The sequence below is a fragment of the Mesitornis unicolor genome, unplaced genomic scaffold (genome assembly GCF_000695765.1).
Source record: "Mesitornis unicolor isolate BGI_N332 unplaced genomic scaffold, ASM69576v1 scaffold9628, whole genome shotgun sequence".
Classification (NCBI taxonomy): domain Eukaryota; kingdom Metazoa; phylum Chordata; class Aves; order Mesitornithiformes; family Mesitornithidae; genus Mesitornis; species Mesitornis unicolor.
Window position 1 is genome coordinate 793 of NW_010199750.1, and position 20,263 is coordinate 21,055.

At 40.2% G+C, this 20,263-nt stretch overlaps 1 protein-coding gene across 1 annotated transcript; it reads right to left on the minus strand.

Annotated features, from left to right (window-relative positions):
• Nucleotides 1-1,019: 1,019 nt before the first annotated feature.
• On the minus strand, nt 1,020-17,920 carry SCP2 (sterol carrier protein 2). The gene is given in 14 exon segments (XM_010189546.1): nt 1,020-1,923; nt 3,074-3,153; nt 4,564-4,693; nt 5,115-5,208; nt 7,774-7,927; nt 9,531-9,638; nt 11,531-11,678; nt 12,560-12,710; nt 13,127-13,213; nt 13,467-13,530; nt 14,412-14,538; nt 15,560-15,624; nt 16,598-16,729; nt 17,773-17,920. Coding segments are annotated over 14 exon segments (1,584 nt in total). The 3' UTR covers nt 1,020-1,827.
• Nucleotides 17,921-20,263: the final 2,343 nt, after the last annotated feature.

The window sequence follows — 20,263 nt, forward strand, 5'->3', positions numbered from 1 at the left end:
AAGTTTCAGCTTCTCAGTGCAGAAATAAGCACTGAGTTCACATGAAAGAAACGAGGACCCATTTTTAAGACATCTGAGAAAACATCAGGTCAAAACTAGTAGTGGTCAGAAAAGCATCTGGGGAAAAGAAAAATAAAAGCAGAAAATGCTCTTGTATCTTGAAAGCTTTTTAACATAGGATAATCAGAATGCAGCGTACAGGAAGGATACAGGGATCACCAAAAGGCTACAAGGGCCTCTCCATGTGATAGTTAAACAGAACGTCCCCTTCTTTAAGCTGTAAAGCCTGAAGGTGACAGGGCAAGACTTACAAATACCAGGAGTACTTCAAAGCTGTCCAGTAAAAAACCCCAACCAACCAACCAACAAGAAACTCAAAGGTGTAAAATAAAACTGAGATGTATACCATAAAAATAATTCCACGTGATATGTAGGTAAGCTACAGACATTCTTGACGCTGTCAAGGATTCAAAAAGGGACTGGATAAACTCATGAAAAACTGCCCACCAAGAACTTCAGATACAGACACATCACTTCTGGCTCAAATCTGTGAGCTGGGAACACAAATTTAAAATCACTGTCAGGTGGGAAAGTATCCTGGGTAACCGGGTGTCTGGGCCATCTTAATATTCCTCCCAAAGTATCAGTGGTCAGAAAACACAGTGGGTACATCAGTTTCTCGTCTGATTCAGTACAGCCATTCTTACCGCTCGGCAATCCGCTAACGGTTCCCACCACATGAGCACAAAGGCTGGCCTCAATCAGCTCATTTCTATTACAGTATTAGTTAAACCAAGGAAGTGAAAGTTTATGTGTAAGTTTCTCAGTCGTGGCCCACATATTGAGGAGGTGAGGTGTATACACTGGACTGACACACAGTTTACGGAGCGTCTACTCACAGTGCCTGAGGAGGGAAAAATGAAGGACTGCAGGAGCCCTTCATGACAGTCTGTATAAAACAGTCACTTCAGTGCATTAACATGAAATCCACGTTTACAAATCTGAGGGAGCAACACACAGAAGAACAGGAAAAGTATATTTAATTTTCTATTAAACTTCCAACCAGAATACATTTTCCCAAAACAGAAGTTAAAGCTTTCGCATTGCTGTTAAGAATTTCACAATGATCAACACCAGATTTTCTCAGGAGAAAACAGATAAAATCTTGGTTATACTCTCTCTCTGCTCTCCTGGCAAACCTGACCTTTTTTCAGGATGAAGTAGTATCAAACCCTGTGAATCTCAAAGCAACGTTCTAGGTCCTACTTGCTTCTGGATATTTTATTTTTTAATTCCACTGTAGCAGTAAGAAAAGTATTATATAGCAAACTCCTAAAGCCTATTCTAAAAAAACGTTGTTAGAGATCCCCCTTGTGAGACCATTTTAATTTATGCAGCAGCATATTTGTTAGAATGGAAGTCTGAAACCATTTGTATGACCTGCCATTACAGCTTTAAAACAATGCAATTAGTTTCATTGGTATGCCTAACAATTCACAGCCTTCCTCGCTCTCTTCTCAGCTAACCCGAACACCAGTAAGCAGCCTCAGTCAACTTCTTTAATAACATTTTTCATATTGATTAAAACAAAAATTGTCACAAATACCCACCAGATACCATTTGTAAGAGTTAGTGCTTCAAGCTTAGCCTAAAAAAGTTTGCCATAGACAAAATGATGGAATTTAAGAGAATTAAGGTCTCTAACCCCAGAATTTAGGTGAGAGAGGTCCAATCAAACACAACCTGTGCCGTATTATTGATAATGTCTAGTTGATTCTACTTTTTTTTGTCAAGAATGTCAAGTACTGACTGTTCACTCTAATGAGCTCAAAGCTTAGCTTTCCCTGGCTGAAGCTGTAGATTCTGAAGTTTCATTGCCATGCCCATGTTCCCAGAAATCTTCAGTTTGCCTTGAAAGAATGCCTAAAAAGAAAGAGATTTTATGAAATGCAATCAAACACATTATCCCAGACGCATCCCTCCCGACAGCTGTGAGTCCTGGCCTGCAGTTCTGTAATTCCAACAGTTCTGGCAGACATCTCACGTTCGCCAACAAAGCTGTTTTCTGACACTAGGAGCTAGAATAGTAACTGAGCCAGTCGTATGCTTATTGTATTTGTGATACCTCAAGAGCATGACGTTGGTACTGCACGTTTCTTGCAATATCGTAATGCTGGATCTGTATACAAAGCAGGGCAGAACACCCAAAGCCTTGATGATGGCATTTCATACAATAAGAGTTCACTATTTCAACTGGAGATGATAAAGCAATGGTGTACAGTAGATGCCACAATTTCTTACCCAAATCCTCCCACCAAGTACTGGTTTTGTTGCTGTCAAATTCAATTTTACAAATCTGGTTTGTGAAGCAGACACAGTGAAAAATTGGATTTCTTTTCCTCCAGAACCTGCATGCACTAAAATATCCAAATTGAAGATGGAAAACTGTAATTGCTTCTGAATTTCCTACACATACATTGCAACGTTTCTGTGACTTACCTTCACACTTCTCCTAGACACACTTCAGTTTGTGAAAGCTCTTATTTATCCTGTGATTACCAGACCAAAAACTTAAAAGAATGTTACCCAGAGTATTTCAAATTTAAAAGTAAAGAACAACAACTTGTCATTAACTTCAGCACCTGGTTTACTTGTTCATTCTGGCTGCTTTTGACACATGGAGGAATAAAGAAAACAAACAATCATAGGCCATGAGTGGATGCTCACCCCAGTTTCCATTTTTCAGCACCTAGATTATTCCTTACACCGATGTCAGCTGTGAGCATAAAGCCCTCCAAACAGAGGGCCAACATTCTTCCTTTCCTAAGTCACACTGCAAACACTCGTTTCACCTTCTTCTCTGCAAACCAAGCACCACTACATCCCCTTCTGGACGGGGTACCTACAGTATGGCTGAGATAACAGGTACCTGTCTATAACAGTAGACGCTGTCTTTCTTGATTGATCTTACATGGCAGTTTAGGAGGCAGAGACTTATTTAAATAATTTCAACTTAAACATGCTCAAAACAAACAAGTCAGTCCTCTTACCATCTCATCTTTGCTATACTTACTGTCTGAGGATTCATTTTGCCAGTCATGAGAGCCAACAGATCAGCATCAGCCATTGTGATTGTACAATCCGCCTTCTTATCTGTAAGACAGAGTTGACCATGAAGATTCAAACCGAGAGATGAAACTATAATAGAAGCTGCAACTCCATGAGGAATCTACCGGTATTACAGGGTAGCAAAATGGTACCTAAATTACATACAAATAAGGACCGCTATAAAAATAACAGCAGGAGGTCATCCAATAGCCAGCAGGCATCCGTGCCACCTCGCAGCACAGACCATCCCAACACTGGAGAAAGACGGACCTTTCTGAAAGGGGCTAAGCAAATTCATTCCTTGGGAAGTGATAATAATCTACTTGCAATCAGACAGAATGTCAACTGCAGCCACTGACAACCATCTCAAGCTTAAGTTTCCAAGTATTAAGATCGACTCAGAATAAATCCGTTTTCCCCTGTGACACTCTCTGAAGATCCTCATCACTGAAATTTCAGGCATTTCCTGACCTCTCCTTCAATGGGAACAACATGTGCATTCTAAAAGCACTCAACTGTACTGATTCAAATCCAGGCGTTTTTAGGATCTTCTTACCAGAAACAAGCTGAAAAATTATTTTAATAAGCCCTGAATACCAAAGGGCTAAACCCTGGAAATATCTTTTCCTACTCTCATAATTAAACTTAACTCTTTGATAAAATGTCCACACAACAGAAAACCGTGCTTTTATTTTTTCAATAAACTTAGACCAATGAAATCCAAATCAAATCCCATGCCATGTTTTTAATTAAAACCTTTATGAAGCAGGTTTATGTATATACAAGATTCCAAGGACAGACTTTGGTCTTTGGATTTTTATTTCTATTACTAGGATGCATGACTGGGTACAAGACAAGACATTTTCATGGCAAGGGTACAAATCCCAGGTTTCCAATACCTTTACAAGGTTCCACAGCACCCCCCAGTCTGTGTCTTACTTATGTCTGCCTTTTGTAAAATGGAACTTGAAGTTTATCTCAGCTGGTGCAGTACTGAAGTCACTCAAGTCTGATTGCTTAAGTAGCTGCAGAGGAGAAGTAACTTGACGAGACAGACCAGCTCACCGCCCACCAGCGTCTCCAACAAAGCAAGCGAAGAAACAGCTACAAATTACATTTCTGACCCAAATTTTAAGAGGTGAGAACAACAAAAACCCTGAGGTTTGCATTTATTTTTTGTTTTCATTCTGGTTCCTGTAAAAGCCACATGACAGATTGGTCTGGAGCATCTAAGAAAATATGCAGTGATGTAGACAAGAATTCAGAATAGACAACCTTTAATTCTTGGTCCAAAACGGACTGGATCAGAAGAGTCAGTGATAAGAGAAGCTTACAAATAAGGTAACTCTACACCACTTTTGCTCAAGGCCGCTACAGGTTAAACAGAATATGAATTTATATTCTTTTCACTAGTTTTATGTGTTTTCTGCAGTAATGTAACAAAAAAGGACTGACCTGAATTAACTGCCACAGAGCCTTTACCATTTTTCACGTCTACTACCCAAGTTGCTTCTTTCCCACCGGGACCATCTTTTATTTTAAAGGCAAAGACTCCACCGATTTTCTTGACAAACTGCTCTCCTTCCTGTAATGACCATGTAACGTGCAAATTAGTCATTTATTTTAAAATAGTTTGAATTAAACAGAAAGCAATTTAAACCTTCACCCATTTCACTACAATAGAAATATATCTTTTCCTCTATTACGCTTCTTTTACACAACCATTAAAAAACAACAAACTTGAAATTTCTTGTGTTAGAGAGCTCCTCACGTACAATCTAAACTTCTCTTTACTGAGATACCCTTACATAGCTAGGAACTGTCTGGAAAAAAAAGAATTTAAAATCATTCCACAGCAGAAGAAGATTTCTGACACAGCAAAATTTAAAGCTGTAACAATTTTTCAATTGAGGAAAGTGATTGATGCTACCGTATTCCCATCAGGTGTCACGTATGTTCTATCTTAAATTAAAATCCTGTCGTAGGTAAAAGGAGTAGTCAAATACCTCTTGGAGCTTCTTTTCAATCTCTTTGAAGACCAAATGTGACTTAAATCCATCAACAGCTGCGCTGAGAGGCACAGCCGCAATTTGGCCGGTGCTGAAATGAAAAACCCATTCATTTACACACCTTTAATCACATTTTCAACATCTTCAAACTATCAGAAATAGGCCTAACACCGGCAAAACCAGCCACACTGACACTTTGGCAGCATAGAGCAAATATATGGTATCAAAGTGAAGTTCACTCTCTGATGGACTTGGCAGTTTGAATTACAACCACTTCAAGTATCGAGATACCTTTGCATGTATGGACAGGACACTAATTTTATAATGAAAGTGAATCATTCATCTTGTTCAGCTAAATCAGCAAACACTACAGCCACAGCTTGTGTGAAAAGACAGCAGCACAAGCACCATCTCAGAGAACTGCCTTTTTTTTCTATTGGCAAAACAAATCCCTTTTCCCTCTCAGTTCACATGGTTCTCTCAACAGTCACTAGCACGATGAAACCTAGTTCTTCATTTCTGCGGAGGAACCGAGAACCAAAATAAGTACAGAGATGGCAAAAGAAATGGCAAGACAGGCAGCAAGACAAAAAACATTTACAATTAGTACCATCTCTTGGCAGCAGAGTTCAAAATTGTGGTCAGGTTTGCTATTGTTAAAGTGAAAGAATCGCTTAAGAAACGTTGCCAGAATTCATCTGTGTGGTACTAGCACCACCCCACAGATGCATGCTAGGGTAGCAATGGCAGGGACTGTCTCATCTTGGGGAAGACACATCAAATTTGTTAATGAACAAAGACTGTACTGGCATGATGTAAAATCGTAAGGTGTACAAACAAAAACCAAAGCCAACAAACCAAAACCCAGAACTGCTTCAAAGACCAATCCAAAGCGGATCAAGTCTTGCTGCCATTTACCCTGAGGGACATTCTTGGCAGCTGTAACTAAAGCCACTAAATTACAGGCTAGATCTGAATCCAACGGGTCAGTCTGCGTGCACTGCTGCTGAAAAAGTGGTATGAACTATCTTCATGAACACAAAATGCCACCGCTTTTCCCTTAATTACACAATGCACAACATCATCCATTTACCTAAGTGCTGTCTGAGCAGGCTAGCTGCACTATTTCATTTCAAAGTCTGATAAATGTTAATGCAACTCCTTGTTTATCTCCCGTAAACAAAGCCTCTGGGCAAACCAAAGGTTTTTAAGCCACTCTAACATAAGATGAAACCAGCACTGCAATGATTTCTCTGCTCTGAGATGTACCTAAGAAGGAATTTTTAAAATTCTCAATACCAATGAAGGTGAAGTGAGCTGTAGTAAATGAGATATAATTTCTTCACGAGAAACATTATCTATACATGCAAAGCTTGTCCTGACAGGAAAGCACTACTTCTAGCAGCACCTCAAGATTAACAGCACACAAACAGGAACAGATTCCCTGTTTCATAAAAATTACCATTCTTTAAAGACAAAGCTCAACGCAATGGAAATTAGCGTACTCTGTGTAACAGTCTTTTCCCCTCAGATTTAAAACTGTACCAGCACTCACGGCCACGTTTTGTGAGCACGTCTGAAGAGAAGCCATGGGAAGACATGTTTTTCCCCACCTACTTGCTCCTATGGTCTAACCTCTTACAGATTACAGAAGGGGTAGGATTATCACTTAAATCTTTCTAAGCAAGGTTGAAAATGAAAAGGTAAAGGGAACTGTGTATTAAAAAAAGTCTCTCCTGAAATTCTGGTATAGGTTTTAACTATTTTAATTCCTGTCCATCCTAGCACAGAACTATAGCAGACTGTAAGACAGCTTCACAGCAGGATCTCTCGCTCTGAAGCACGCCACAACTGCATATGCAGATTCTTTAGCCAGGACTGGTAGGGTAACATGCCTGACTTCTAACAGGTACTTAGAATACCACATGTGAGACACAGCTGAAAGCAATTCCTCAGGAAACCAAACAAGTAGCAATTCTGGCAGTGAAAGTCGTGGGATTCTCTACTCCCATGGATGTCTTGCTTTTTTGGGGGGAAGTCATTTTAACGTAGTCTGTTTTGACCTTGGAAGGAAGGGGTTTTCTTGTTGGCTCTTTTTCTTCCAGATATTAGACTTTTCCTTATGGGAAATCACATCACCCATTTTTATACATGTGAGTCTACTCTTTTCAGTAACTTATAGCTCATAGTTCATAGTGTTTATCAGCGATTTATCACTGGGTAAACTCTAATCTCTGCATATACCTGCTGCTGGTACACGACAGCTCCAACTGCTGCAAGTTTTAGTTTACGGTGCAATTTCTTTCTTACACAAAGGCAAACAATTCTAAAACCATAAATTCTGAAACACACTCAACGCAAAGCGAGCTCAGTTTACACCACAGTGAAAGTTCCCAATGACAGCATAACTAAGACCTGCGGGCGAATGCTGAACAAGCATTTTCACTCGGCAATGCATTTTCTTGAGCTCTACAGAGATACACTCCAAAAAGTAACTACTCTGCGAGGTCTTTCAGCACACACAGTGCTTTTCTTTCCCTCAAGAAACCAGCCACACGCAGAGAGCAGCCCCTTCCGCTTCTCCTCCCAGGGCACAGGCAGTGGAATCGGGCCCTGTCGCCCCGATGCGGGGCTGTGGGCAGCCGCGGGCTCTCACCTGCCGGCTCCGGGGAAGCCCATGCTGTAGAGGGTCACCACCACGGCCCCGCCGAGGCCCAGGTTGTGCTGCAGCGCGACCTTTGCCCCCGGGACCTGCCTCCTCCCGGCCAGGCCGCGCAGCTGCCAGCAGAGCTCGGCGCACTGCGCCAGGCCTAAAAAATCGAGCACAGAGCGCAGCTGGTTAAATGAAATGAGGCACACACTGCAGGCACACCCCATAAACAGCGTTCCCTAGGAAGGTACAACGTGCGTGCATGCCACAGGATTTGAGAAAGTTCATTCTTGACGGCTCAGCTATCCAGAAATATATTTTCTTGGGAGGTCCAAAATGAAGGGCTTTTGGTTGTTGTTTTTTTTTAAATTTTCACTGTAGCCCTGATTTCCTGATCCTACCGCTCCATCAGCTCTTTCTGCAATGATGGTCCACCACACACACACACACACACACACACACACACACACACCACCTTCCCTCCATCATCCATAGACCTCCATCCTTCCTCTCCCTTGCCCTGGACAACTGTGCAGGTCTTTGGCCAAGGCAGAGGAGGAATCTGCATTATATGCACTGAATTTTACACGCTGCCAACCTAAACATTACAAAGAGGATGAGTAAGTTTTATCATTCCAGTCACAGATGAGAATGAACAGATTTCATTTACAGTCTCTCAGCCTCAAGGAGAGGCTGTGTACCGTGGCAAATCCTGCCCTGGCATGGTTCAGAAGCTTAAGATACAACCTCTGATGAGCACACAGGTCGCTTCCAGGCTGCTTTATAGCGAAATTCAGCTGCCAGTCAGCAGGCATGTAACTTTCTGCATTTTAATGCCTCTCCTCCCCATCCCATGGCAATAGAGGCACAAATACCAGTAATTGCCTCTCCATCTATCACTGTCTGACACAAATTTAACACAAACTGCGCACTAAAACATTCTCACCCTGTTGCAGACACCCGCTACCTCATCTCCCTGTAATGTTTTCATTTCAAAGTTTCCTCACACTTCCCCCCCTGCACTAACTGCAGATTATCTCGCTGTTACAGCTGTTCAGATTAAGGTTTGTTGTTTTATAAGGTTTCCTCTTCTCCAGTTTTCTGACAACTTCTCATTTCCAAACAAGGAAGGTGAGTTATCTTCATAAATCCAAACACATTTTATCCAAGAGCCATTTCATTTGGAAGCAAGCGTAGCAGTTTAAAGAAAACAAAAAAAAATATGCAACAAAAAGAGGAAAATCTACGTTGCTGGGAAACAGTGACTTCTGTTGTAAACACCAGATAAATATTTTGACATCCAAAGCTTAACAGAAATAGCTTTTATTACAGCTAACAAGGATAGAGCCTATTCAGATGCAGTAAAAAATCACCTAAATCTGAATTTTAAAGGATGTCAACACATGAAAACAGTTATTCAAACTACATTCAACAGAAGTTGCACTACTGAGCAACTATTTGGAAAAAAAGTTAAGCTGTTTTTTGCAGGTTGCTTTAATAACAACAGGAGGGAGGGAAAGCACCATAAAATTCAGTAAGTGCTCATGATCAGATTCCCACTCCAAGTCTTCTTGTTTGAGCAATCCTGCAGGGTCAACTTGCCCTAATGCCTGCATTGGCTGGAAATGAGAGTCAACTCCAGAGTTTCCTTCTCCTCTCATAAAGCTCTCAAGTTTCTCAGGGATAAACACAAGCAGGAAGCAGCTGCCTGCTCAGGAGCTGCATCTCATGTAACTGGCAAGACTAAATGACGTTTTGCATACCTGTAGCACCAAGTGGGTGTCCTTTTGAAATCAAGCCACCGCTAGGATTAATAACCCATTTTCCTCCGTAAGTATTGTCTCCTCTGTCAATCAGCTCACATGCTCTTCCTATAAAGAGGTGTTTATACAAGGAAAATGTTTAGGTTTTGGTTTTAAGTGATTTTTGAATTCTATCACTTACCAAAGATACTGCATGTCAGTCAAAACCTAGGAAATACCACACCACAGATTTCACAAAGAACAGACTGAAATGAGCCAAACTACATTAGTGACACTTGCTTATACCACTGGAGAAAGTGTAACATGGAAAAGTAGTGAAAGGGTTAGCGTTTGACACAAAGGCTTTTTAAACCTGCGGTTGAACCGCTTTGCTGATATGCAGTATTATGATACCATCAACATAATTAAGCTGTTCATTATTTTATCAATGTTCTTTGAGGAAGAGGGGTTAGACGTAATTTGTGATCCCCAGAACGTGGGGGTCCTCGTGAACACCAAGTTGAACGTGAGCCCTTGCACAAAGGCCAATGGTATCCTGGGCTGCATTAAGACATCTAGGTAGCCAACAAAGCCACTCGTAAGACTCAGAGTTACTTGGCTTTCCAGACTATTTGTTCCCACACCTTCAGCAGACAGTCCTCCCTTTTAAACAATTATTAATGCTGAAGTCTAAAAAAGACCTGCCACATTTCCTGTATTTATAACTTACTTCTGCCATTCAGTGAGAATGCCACGTTAGTCTTGCACACCTAAATCCAGAATGTGCTTTATACCATTTTACTAATCTCTATGTGTAATTGGCCCACCATTCCAAGACATGTTTCATAGACTGTTAAGGTCAGACTGACCAAAGGGTAGTGAGAATTGCACTATTAAATCACCATACATGAGACTTATTGGTCAAATAGACAAGTACCATCAAGACTCTTCTGTATCTTCAATTAAAGGAAAGAAACTGAAAAGCTTAATGCACCTATTTAAGTAACGTCAAACATCTACCATTTTTACTGCAAATATAAAAACACAGCAAAAAAGACAGTAAAAAACAAGCACTCAAAGGCAAGTAACAGAAGACCTACAAACACAGAAAAAGTCTTCCTGAAGATCACGAACGTCTCAGTGAGGAAGCTCAGACTCAGTGCAATACACCATCTAGTGACACAGTGTGGCATTTTCTCAAAATCAGTTAAAACATTAGAGAAAGATTAGAACAGACGATTATTTATGCAAAGCAAGAATACATTTAGAGTCTAAATATGTCAAATACCGAAGTAGCAGTCCAATGCATTATTTATTTTAAATCAAACAAAGACTTCTTTGACTTAAATACATAGAACTAAGCTCCACTGTCACTTAGCCTGTTGTAAATCCACTCACTTCAATGAAATTAAGCTAATCTGGACAGATTGTGCATTGTTACACTGCTGAATTTAGAGGCACGCTCACAACACACCAACGACTGCGTATTTTCAAAGGCAAAGATGTTTCAAAAATGTTTAAAAAGTCAGAACAAAGATTAGTAACTTGGTAAGGCCCTCTGTAGGCAATTCTTGTCTGATACTTATCTTCTTCAAACGAAATATAAAGATGAAGGGAAATCGTGGGGTAGGTAAGTATATAGTCCAGAAAAAGGGCGTCATACTGAGAAAGACCACAGGAGTCTTTAATCTCCTTGTTCTGCTTGCTTAGAAGAGCCATCCCTGAAGAAGCTAGCCGTATGATTTCATATCGTGGTACAACACTTGAATTTGCCTTCTATATTTCTTCAGAAATCACAGTAACATGCTTATTTGCTAAAATAATTCTAGAGTTTGCAGGTCTCCGCTACATTACTACAGTGGAAACTTGCTTTTTCCCTCTTATGAGGTTTGCTGATAAGGCTTGCAAATACAGAAGATCTGTCCAGCAGACAACTCCAAGCTCTAACTACAGAACAGATAAAAAGGTATCTTTAATGCTTTCCGTTTTAATAAAACAGTGATCTCCACTGATGCTATTACCTTCTGGACAGAGTCCCAGAGCTTCGTAGGTAATGAACTCGTTAACTGAGAAACAGTCGTGAAGTTCGATCACATCGACATCTTTAGGTTTTAGGCCTGCTTTTTCAAAACATTTTTCTGCAGCTTTTTTAGTCATGTCATAGCCAACCTGCAACAAAAATATAGCGTAGGATAAAATACCAGTAAAGAACATAGCTAGCAATTCAATTTCTACGCCTAATTTCAAACATGCTCCTATACATCCTGTAAGTGCAATTAACCTGTGGGAGATGGCATTCTAATTTACTTTAATCACATATCACAGCATTTAATACTCATACGGTGTGAACTGTATAGAAAGAAACAATGCATTCAAAGTCTCATTGTTGGCACGTGGAAACTTGTCAGGGGAATATCCTCTGTCTTCTCACAAGCCAAACTGCTCCTTTGCATGACTCAGACCAACAGCCTTGAAACAAACCCTCAAACCGACTTGCTGCCTTTTTCTATCGTTTTTCTCATCTGACTAGAACCGTATTTGAAACCCAGAGCATGACTAGAGCAGAAACTACTGCGTATTCTAATGGTTTCATTAACAACCAATTATTTCAGTCAATTTGCAGTAGGATCCAGATTTTGCAGTTCAGGCCCTTCCCTTCTTTCTCCTTAAGCCAGTAATCATGACTACACTCAAAAGGTTATTTCAGAACATTACACAGACATAAGTAAAATTGGTTTAAGTTTCCTTACTGATAGAAGCAGAAAAATTAAAGAAATGGGTTTCTTGCTGTCCAAATTGTTTAAAAAGTAGTCTTTAAATAATTTGTTAAAAACTAGGGTTTTGATAGCCTGTTCATAAATTACTTACCGTTACTCCACAACCTTTGCTTACTTCACCTGTCCAAATGAAATTACTTTTACATGCACCACAAAGCCTCATTGGTTTGCTTAATGACATGGAAACATCTACAGCATCATCAGGACTTGCAGGTATTAAAAAAAACGACAACAAACTGAGGAGAATCAGGGAATACAGAACTGTAAACCCACCATCTTCATACAGCTATTTTCTTCAAAAGTGCTTGGATAATCAGTCGCCATCTCCTGGGCTAGAATTTCCACAGCTTTTGGCTGCAGCTTGTGCCTTTTCACAAACTCCTCACTAGCCAGAATTGCAGCTGCGGCACCGTTTGACGTTGGACTGATTGAAAGAAAAATAATGATGTTACCATTCTAAAATAGTAGTGTCAGTTTTCCATAGAATAATCTTTTAATACAAACCAAAAACCCAAAAAGGACAAACAAAAAAAAACCACTTTCTTTGGCTGATGCCACTGAAACTACAAATTCAGTGACTGCTGGACAAAGTCAGCAATATTTATAACAGACGTTTGAAAAGCACGACATCAAAATTGAAACATATCATTAGGGTTTGGTCAACATATCATCTCTGTTTGGTCAAGACAGAGATTCCACATTTGTTTTATTTATAAGAAGTTTTACTTAATCTGAAAATTTTAATTCACACACAAACAAATTTTAATTATTTATACAGATGTCCCACCATATTTGTCTTAACATCAAGATTTATTTCACAGTGCTAAGTTCTCTCCTTACCAACACTGTAAGACAGTCAAGTAATCAAAAATTTTGCGAGAATGCAGAACTTCATCTAACGTGTACTCCTTCTGGAACTGGGAATACCTAAGAACAACATACAGATGCCACCTTAGTTTTGGTACAGCCCTTAGCAGTAGACATACTAATAGCACAGCACTAGGCAGCTATAGAGCTGTTTTCATGAAGCATAAGGCACCGAATACAGAATTTATGGTGGGTATAATTCTCATTCTGTAATAAAGAATATAGTCTGCAAAGTATTTATAAAAATAATGCTCAGTTTTGCATGAACCTTGTAACAGCAACATACATGCAAGAGGTAGAGTACATTACTCACGGGTTGTTAGTCGAATGGCTATGATTTTTCCATGCAATTTTTGCAAAGTATTCTGGATTTGTTCCTGGAAGGGAAGAAAGCTGTGTTGAAATACTTTGATTACCCAAACTGTGCTGACATAGCATTTTAAATACTGCATCATAAGAATTTGGCTTTTACAGGCATCTTTACAAGAGACTCACTGTTTTCAAGGCTTTCCTCAGAATTCAAGTCCAAAAATTAGAAAAAGGCTACTAAACATGGTCAAGGTTCAGCTAACAGAACATCCTACTTGGATATTTAACACTTACTAACATAAAAATACAGAAAACTAGTGGATTTTATTTCAGGTATTATTACATTGCTGAAACTTGAATGCTTATTCTCCTACCAGTGCAAAACAGCTGTACTGGAGTCCACGTCTAAAATTTTCCTGTGTGCTAGTCCAGAACTGAACTAGTCCAGTGCAAATTAAAGACGCTCAACAAGCCGGCCTGTCACCTTGGAGCCAATTCCCTCCTCCAGTGAGGAGGTAAGAAATGGCAGTGGCAGCAGCCAGATGGCACACAGTGCATCAAACACCCAAAAGCTTTTGTGAAACAATTCAGTCCGAAACCTATCGCCCTATCCTAAGACATAGGATAAAAAAGCAGGAAGTTATGCAACCTGATCAGCCAGACCTTGCAGAAACACAAACCACATCATTAGCACGGCTACCAGGCTCTCTGTATCACAGCCTTCCTTTTGTCACCTGATGGTTCTGTTTGCCTACCCATCACCAACTGTTCTGTAGAGAACTCTTTACCCAAGTGTATTTCCATATGTGCCAGGCGTAGCTGTTGGAGTTGTAATGCTTGGATAAAAGAAAGGACACTGAATGCTATCATTTTTTTAAAAATGAAATCCTTACTTTTTAAAAATCACTTCATGAAAAGAGGACAATGAAAACCAAGCATTTTAACATACCGTATTTCTCCATATGTTCCTTCCCAGCGTTTGCAAACATCTGAGGTGCTACTGGCGCACTCGCTAAGCCATATTTATTTATCATAATTTCCAAATGTTTGTCCATTGGATTAGTTCTGTCTGCAAACTGAAAAGAAGACAAATAGTTATAATGCAAGTTATGATTTCCTTTTCTTTACAACGTCGCCACAAAAGCGCCATGGATTTCAAGCAAAATAGAGGTTTTTTCTGATATATTCCCGACTCCCCTGGACAGTATGTTGCGCTTCTGTGACTTGTTTTGAAGCATTCATAATTTCCCCAGTATAAAAAAGAGTAAATAAGCAGGAAGTGCTTAACAATATAACCACTGCATTGATTCATGGCAAGGACCACTCCCATATGATTTCTACCACAGTCACTATTTCCAGCAGAGGCCTTCGGGTATTTTTCACCTCAGCTTAAAATCCTATAGTTAACATAGTTCCAAGTTATAAAATTAATACTGTATTAGTATTTTCAATGAAGGTTAGACAAAATATCATAAAGCCTGTCTAAGATAACTCTTACCCATTTCAATCAGTTGTTAAATTTAACATTTCACATCCAAACTCTGTATATATTATCAAATCTGACAGTTCTGTAGTTAGACAACATATGGGCTTTAATATTGCTTGCCTAAGGCAAAATATAAACAAAATCCCCATACTTCTCCAGTAAAAACAAAGGAGAGACAAGAAAGGAAGGTTTACAGAAGCCCTCAGGTTTTGGGGAAGTGTGTCAACAACGGCTAAAAGGCAGAAGACCCAAATCCTTTGATTTGCTGTGTCATTTTCAGAAAGACACTTCAATTGCTCAAGGCTGCAGTATTCTAACTGGCACTTTCATTATTCCATTCAAAAGATATTATTAGTAAAATACTAAAAGCATGACATACAGCATGAAATTCATTCTAAAGCATTCCATACAAAGTTTGCCTATCGTAGCTGAGCTGCAGTCAGAATCATAAACCTCGGTAGAAGTTTCTGTGGGTCACAATAATGGTTTATTTTGTAATCATCTACAGCAACATCTTAAAGCAACTGGTATTTACAAGAATGTGTCTCGGAGAGGGAGGTGTGTTTCATCTACAAACACAAGGAAACATATAAAGTGTTTCAGACACTTACACCTGAAGCAAGGGATCCTTTCGCCATCCTCTCAAAGCCCAGTGCCAGAACACAATCTGCCAAACCTTAAAATAAAATTTGTGGCTATTTAAAACACAACGTAATTATAAATGACATTATGTACTAACAACGATTCAATTACAAGAGACACAAATAAACACCTACGAGTTGCTCTTCCTCCTTTCTTCACTTTTGAAAGAGAGTCAGATTGGAGTGGGCATGGTACTGATACAAATATTTTTATATTGAAGAAGGAGAGACCACTACAAAGTTTGGGTTTATTTTTAAACTGTTTGACAGGAATTGTTTTACATGACCAAGCACTTACATCTCTGCTACAAATACAAGAATAATCACCCAGAACATTACTGTAGTTTTCATTACAGAAACATCAGCATTTAAGTGCCTTAAAGTACCAACGTCCACAAAGGAACTGCAGAACCAGAAGGAAACACTCATCTGCCAGTTCAGAGCACAGTCTGTCACAAGGCGTTGTTCTCTTTCCCTCCCTTCCAAAAACACATTAAACACTCGTGTTAACTTCAAGTTAAAAAACCAAACCAAATCAAAACAAACCAAACCTAAGCTTTTCAGCAGATTCTTCTCTCCTTTTCATCCTGCAGAGCCTGGCGTCTTGCAGTGCTGTAATGCAACTTGTTCTGCACCGCTCCAACAATTCTTCCAGAAAAAAACATGGCTTACTTCTTACAAGGTTCATACAGATGACGACACAGGAAAGGACATTTATATCCAGGTACACCACCTCACTCCATCACATAGCCTCTTAGGTGCACACATAATGCTTTAGCTCACAGTGACAGTCTTACTCTCTTAAGTGCTTGGTCTTATATTTGTATATACAAGTGATGAAGCTTTTCAGTCAAGTGAGGCAGAAAACACAATTTTGCCTACAAGGACAGGGCATATACACCTCAGAGTACTCACACATTCACTAGTTCCATTCTTCCTTCACGTTACACTTACAGAAACAGAGAATAAGTTTTTACCATTACGCAGCCCCAGAGCAAAACAACTCACCTCCTTCTACCAGTTGCCTGGCCATGAACAAAGCAGTTGATCCTGTAGCACAGTTGTTGTTAACATTAATGATAGGAATGCCAGTTAAACCCAAACCGTGATAGATGGCCCGCTGCCCACAGGTCGAGTCACCTTTATACAGAGACACAACATTAAAATCACACTTTAATAGCAGGAAGAAATCCCACCATGTACGTGCAATGCTACCACTTGAGCTGTGAACTCGAACTTCTGAACCACCATCTTGAGTGTGTCTCTGAAGTACCCACAGTGCAACAACCTTTGATGATTTTCATCTTGTTTCTGACTTTAAAAGCAGAAGTTTGTCCTGCTTCTGTGATCACACGCCATGAATCGATGGAAGGTAACAGGACTGGACAGAAACGTCTTAGAGGTGTTGCTTGAAAGCTGCTACAGATACCACAGGCGACCGTTCCTACTCCAGCTACCATAACACAATCATTAATAGAAAAAAACAGGACAAAAGTAAATGGAAAACTCTCTTTGGAATGGAAACAGATTTCCCTGTAATAGAAATCTGATTTTGACTGCTTTGAGAATTATATCAGGCATCTGTGAATTGGAGTCACTGGAAAAGGTTCAAACCAGACAAATGAACCTCCCACAGAGCAGATCTCACCTATCTTTTAGATTTGAGTCCAAGCAGATATCTCCTCCGTGCTCTTGGGCTGAAAGCACGAGGACACAGTTACAAGTTTGATCCCCAAAATACCCCTAGCAAGTGTCGTTAACTCAAGAGCACTGGATAAACAAACATGTCCATTCCAGTGCACAGCCAGCATCACACAAAGAACAGAAGAATTTTCAAGCCTACTGACGTAAACATTATAATACACAAGTTTTGCACCACCTTAATAAATGTGCCACCTGATCTTGCTGAAAGAGCTGCTCGTATAAAACACATTTGCAAGACACAACTTTATGGAAACCTTTCCATACCCATGACTATTCCACAAATAAACAGACACAGATCTCTAAAAATGGTATTTTTTTCAAAGTTTGAGACAGCCTGACAAACTGACATGATTGAACATCATAGCCTGAAATTGATGGGATCGCCCATACTTCATCCACACACAGACGAATGAACTTCACCTGCAGAAATGTCTGAAAATGTCACAGATGTCGCATATCAATCAAATGACATTACTTACCATAAACATAACCCACACATGCCTGCTTCACTGCTGAATACGGAATGCCAGCATCAGCTAAAGCCTTCTGGCCTAAAAAGAGTTTGAAAGTCGAAATAAAGGTTTAAAAGTTGAAGAAAAAAACCCAAAAGCCAGCCCTCTCAATCATAACAAGCAAACCCAGCACTGTACGTACGATCCATGCGTTCACAAACAAGAAAAAGGGAACGCTGCAAAGATCCCCTACTACACGACGTGACTGGTTAACTGCCCTGCATCTTCATTCTCATAAGGGCAGTTTTGCAGTATTTTGAGTTCTGAACAAGCTCCTTTATCATTAAATTTCATAAAATCAATCCTGTGCTCATGCACAATGGTTGGTTGTCCCAGTGAAAGTACGTATGAGTAATATAACTAGGAATGAAATTACTTAAGTATCCAATTCATTTTTAAGCTATCCTTTTGCCTTCAGTACTGGAAGGCAGTGAGCTGAACAGGTCAGTTACAGATTTTGTGAAAGTGTTCTTTTTTATCACTTTTAGATTTGCTTTTTAGATCTATCTGTTTACTGAACAGCTGCTGTTTCTTCACATGCATAATAAAAAGACTAACTATAAGACTTAAAATAAGTGTCAGCAATCAAACTAAATGCTTTACTATTAAATTACCTGCCTCCTTGGCCATGTCAGGATAATCATCGCTGTTCTCACTGGGCTTTGCAAACTGACAAGGAAAAGAGGGAAAAAAATAATAAAGAACAGATCACAGTGAGACTTAATGTAGCTGCTGCTCAAACTGGTATATTTAAAAGCCTTATATTTAATTTAAAAACAGGTTTGTAAACAATCAGAGTTAAATAATGCAAACGATTTAATTGACCCAAAATTGCATGCACAAAATCTGCACAATTCCCAAGTGCTACTGCCAGCCCCTGATGGTTAAAAACAAATAACAGTGCAATTTTATGGAAGCTGAGGATCATTTTTGTTCCATCCCGAAGAAGATCCATGACTTGTATGGAGATGGACAATAACCCTGGCCAAAGCCTGTGGGTGGGACAGAGAATAACCATAATCTTCACTGATTCGTTATAATCCATGATATAATCTTCACTAAGGCTTTGATAAATACTTCCCTTCCACTGTATTTTATTATATTCTGTAACAAGAAACACTTGCTCTTTGTACTTATTCCACTTCATTACAAATCATATCGCACCTTACCCCTGACCATGGGAGCAGAGGTGGCATTTCTACTGCCTTTGTAGTGGGACTCATTAGAGCTCACCAAGAAATACATGCAGTTTGCATTTTTACATTGTTAACAAAAAAAAGGAACACTGCTAAAAAAAAATCCTCTAACTAGTTCTAGTTCTACAAATTAGACATTCACTGTTAGTACAGAAAAGGTAATTTGCTACCTCCTCATGCTTACCTCCCCAACTCCAACCTTTCAACACTTAGCTGTACGTTCTGTAGTGCCTCCTTCCCTTAATTTAGACAGAGAACCTTCATACCGGCGGCCGTAAGAAAAATCAGTGAACTGATTACTGCAAAAGTCTGTAAGAGTGACTGGCATCACTTGGGCTGACAAAGAGGGAAGAAGAGTATTGACCATTTCTGAATCACACTAAATTAGTAGCCAAGACAATTCACTCCTGAAAATGAAAGGCACGGTCTGTGGAGGTGAGCATTACACACACAGAAAACACGGACTGCTGTTTTGAGAAGGTATACCAGTGTTCAGCAGACATCACTTCACTAAGATTAAAAAAAGAGAAAGGACGCAATCCTAAAAGACTCAGTAACAAAATGCTTGAGACACAATATGGTGTCTGACAAGTCTGTTCTCTCTTCCATGCTACTGTTCCTTCCTTGAGCACATCACAAGTGCATTTAAGGTGACTCCCAGAACGACATTCTGTGATCCAGTCCAATAAACACAATTAACAGAATGAAGTATTTTACCGTTTATTTCCTCCCCTATCACTTCACATGCTGGAGAAATCACCATGCAGCAACAAAAAAACATGTGTGTGGGGAGGGTGTCTGACTACTCTGGCCAATATCAAAGTCATCTCAAGTTGCATCCACCGAGACAGCTTTTGCTCCTCTTTGACAATGTGCCGTGCCGTACGGACTCTGTGTTGGCAGCCGAATGAGCAGCTGCAGAAACGCACCAGGGGTGTGGATGCAGGGCACCTGCTTTATTGCCCCCAGTGCCCTCGAGCCCACTGGTCCCCAAGGAAGATCCGAGCCTCTGACCGGAGGCTGCAGTGACACCGGGGCGGGCTGTGCCAAGCCTGTGCTATCGACCCGCTCGGCGGAGCTCCCAAACGTTTCACTTGGCCGGCGGATCCCCGCTCCCCCCACACCAACCAAAGATGAACTTTGTGCGGGGCCCTCTCTCGCCCAGGCACGGCCTGCAGGCCCGCGCTGGCACCACACGCCTCTGCAAGTGCACTCCCGAGACAGCGCCCGCCTTTTGTGAGGGGCCTTATCCTCGCCGGGGG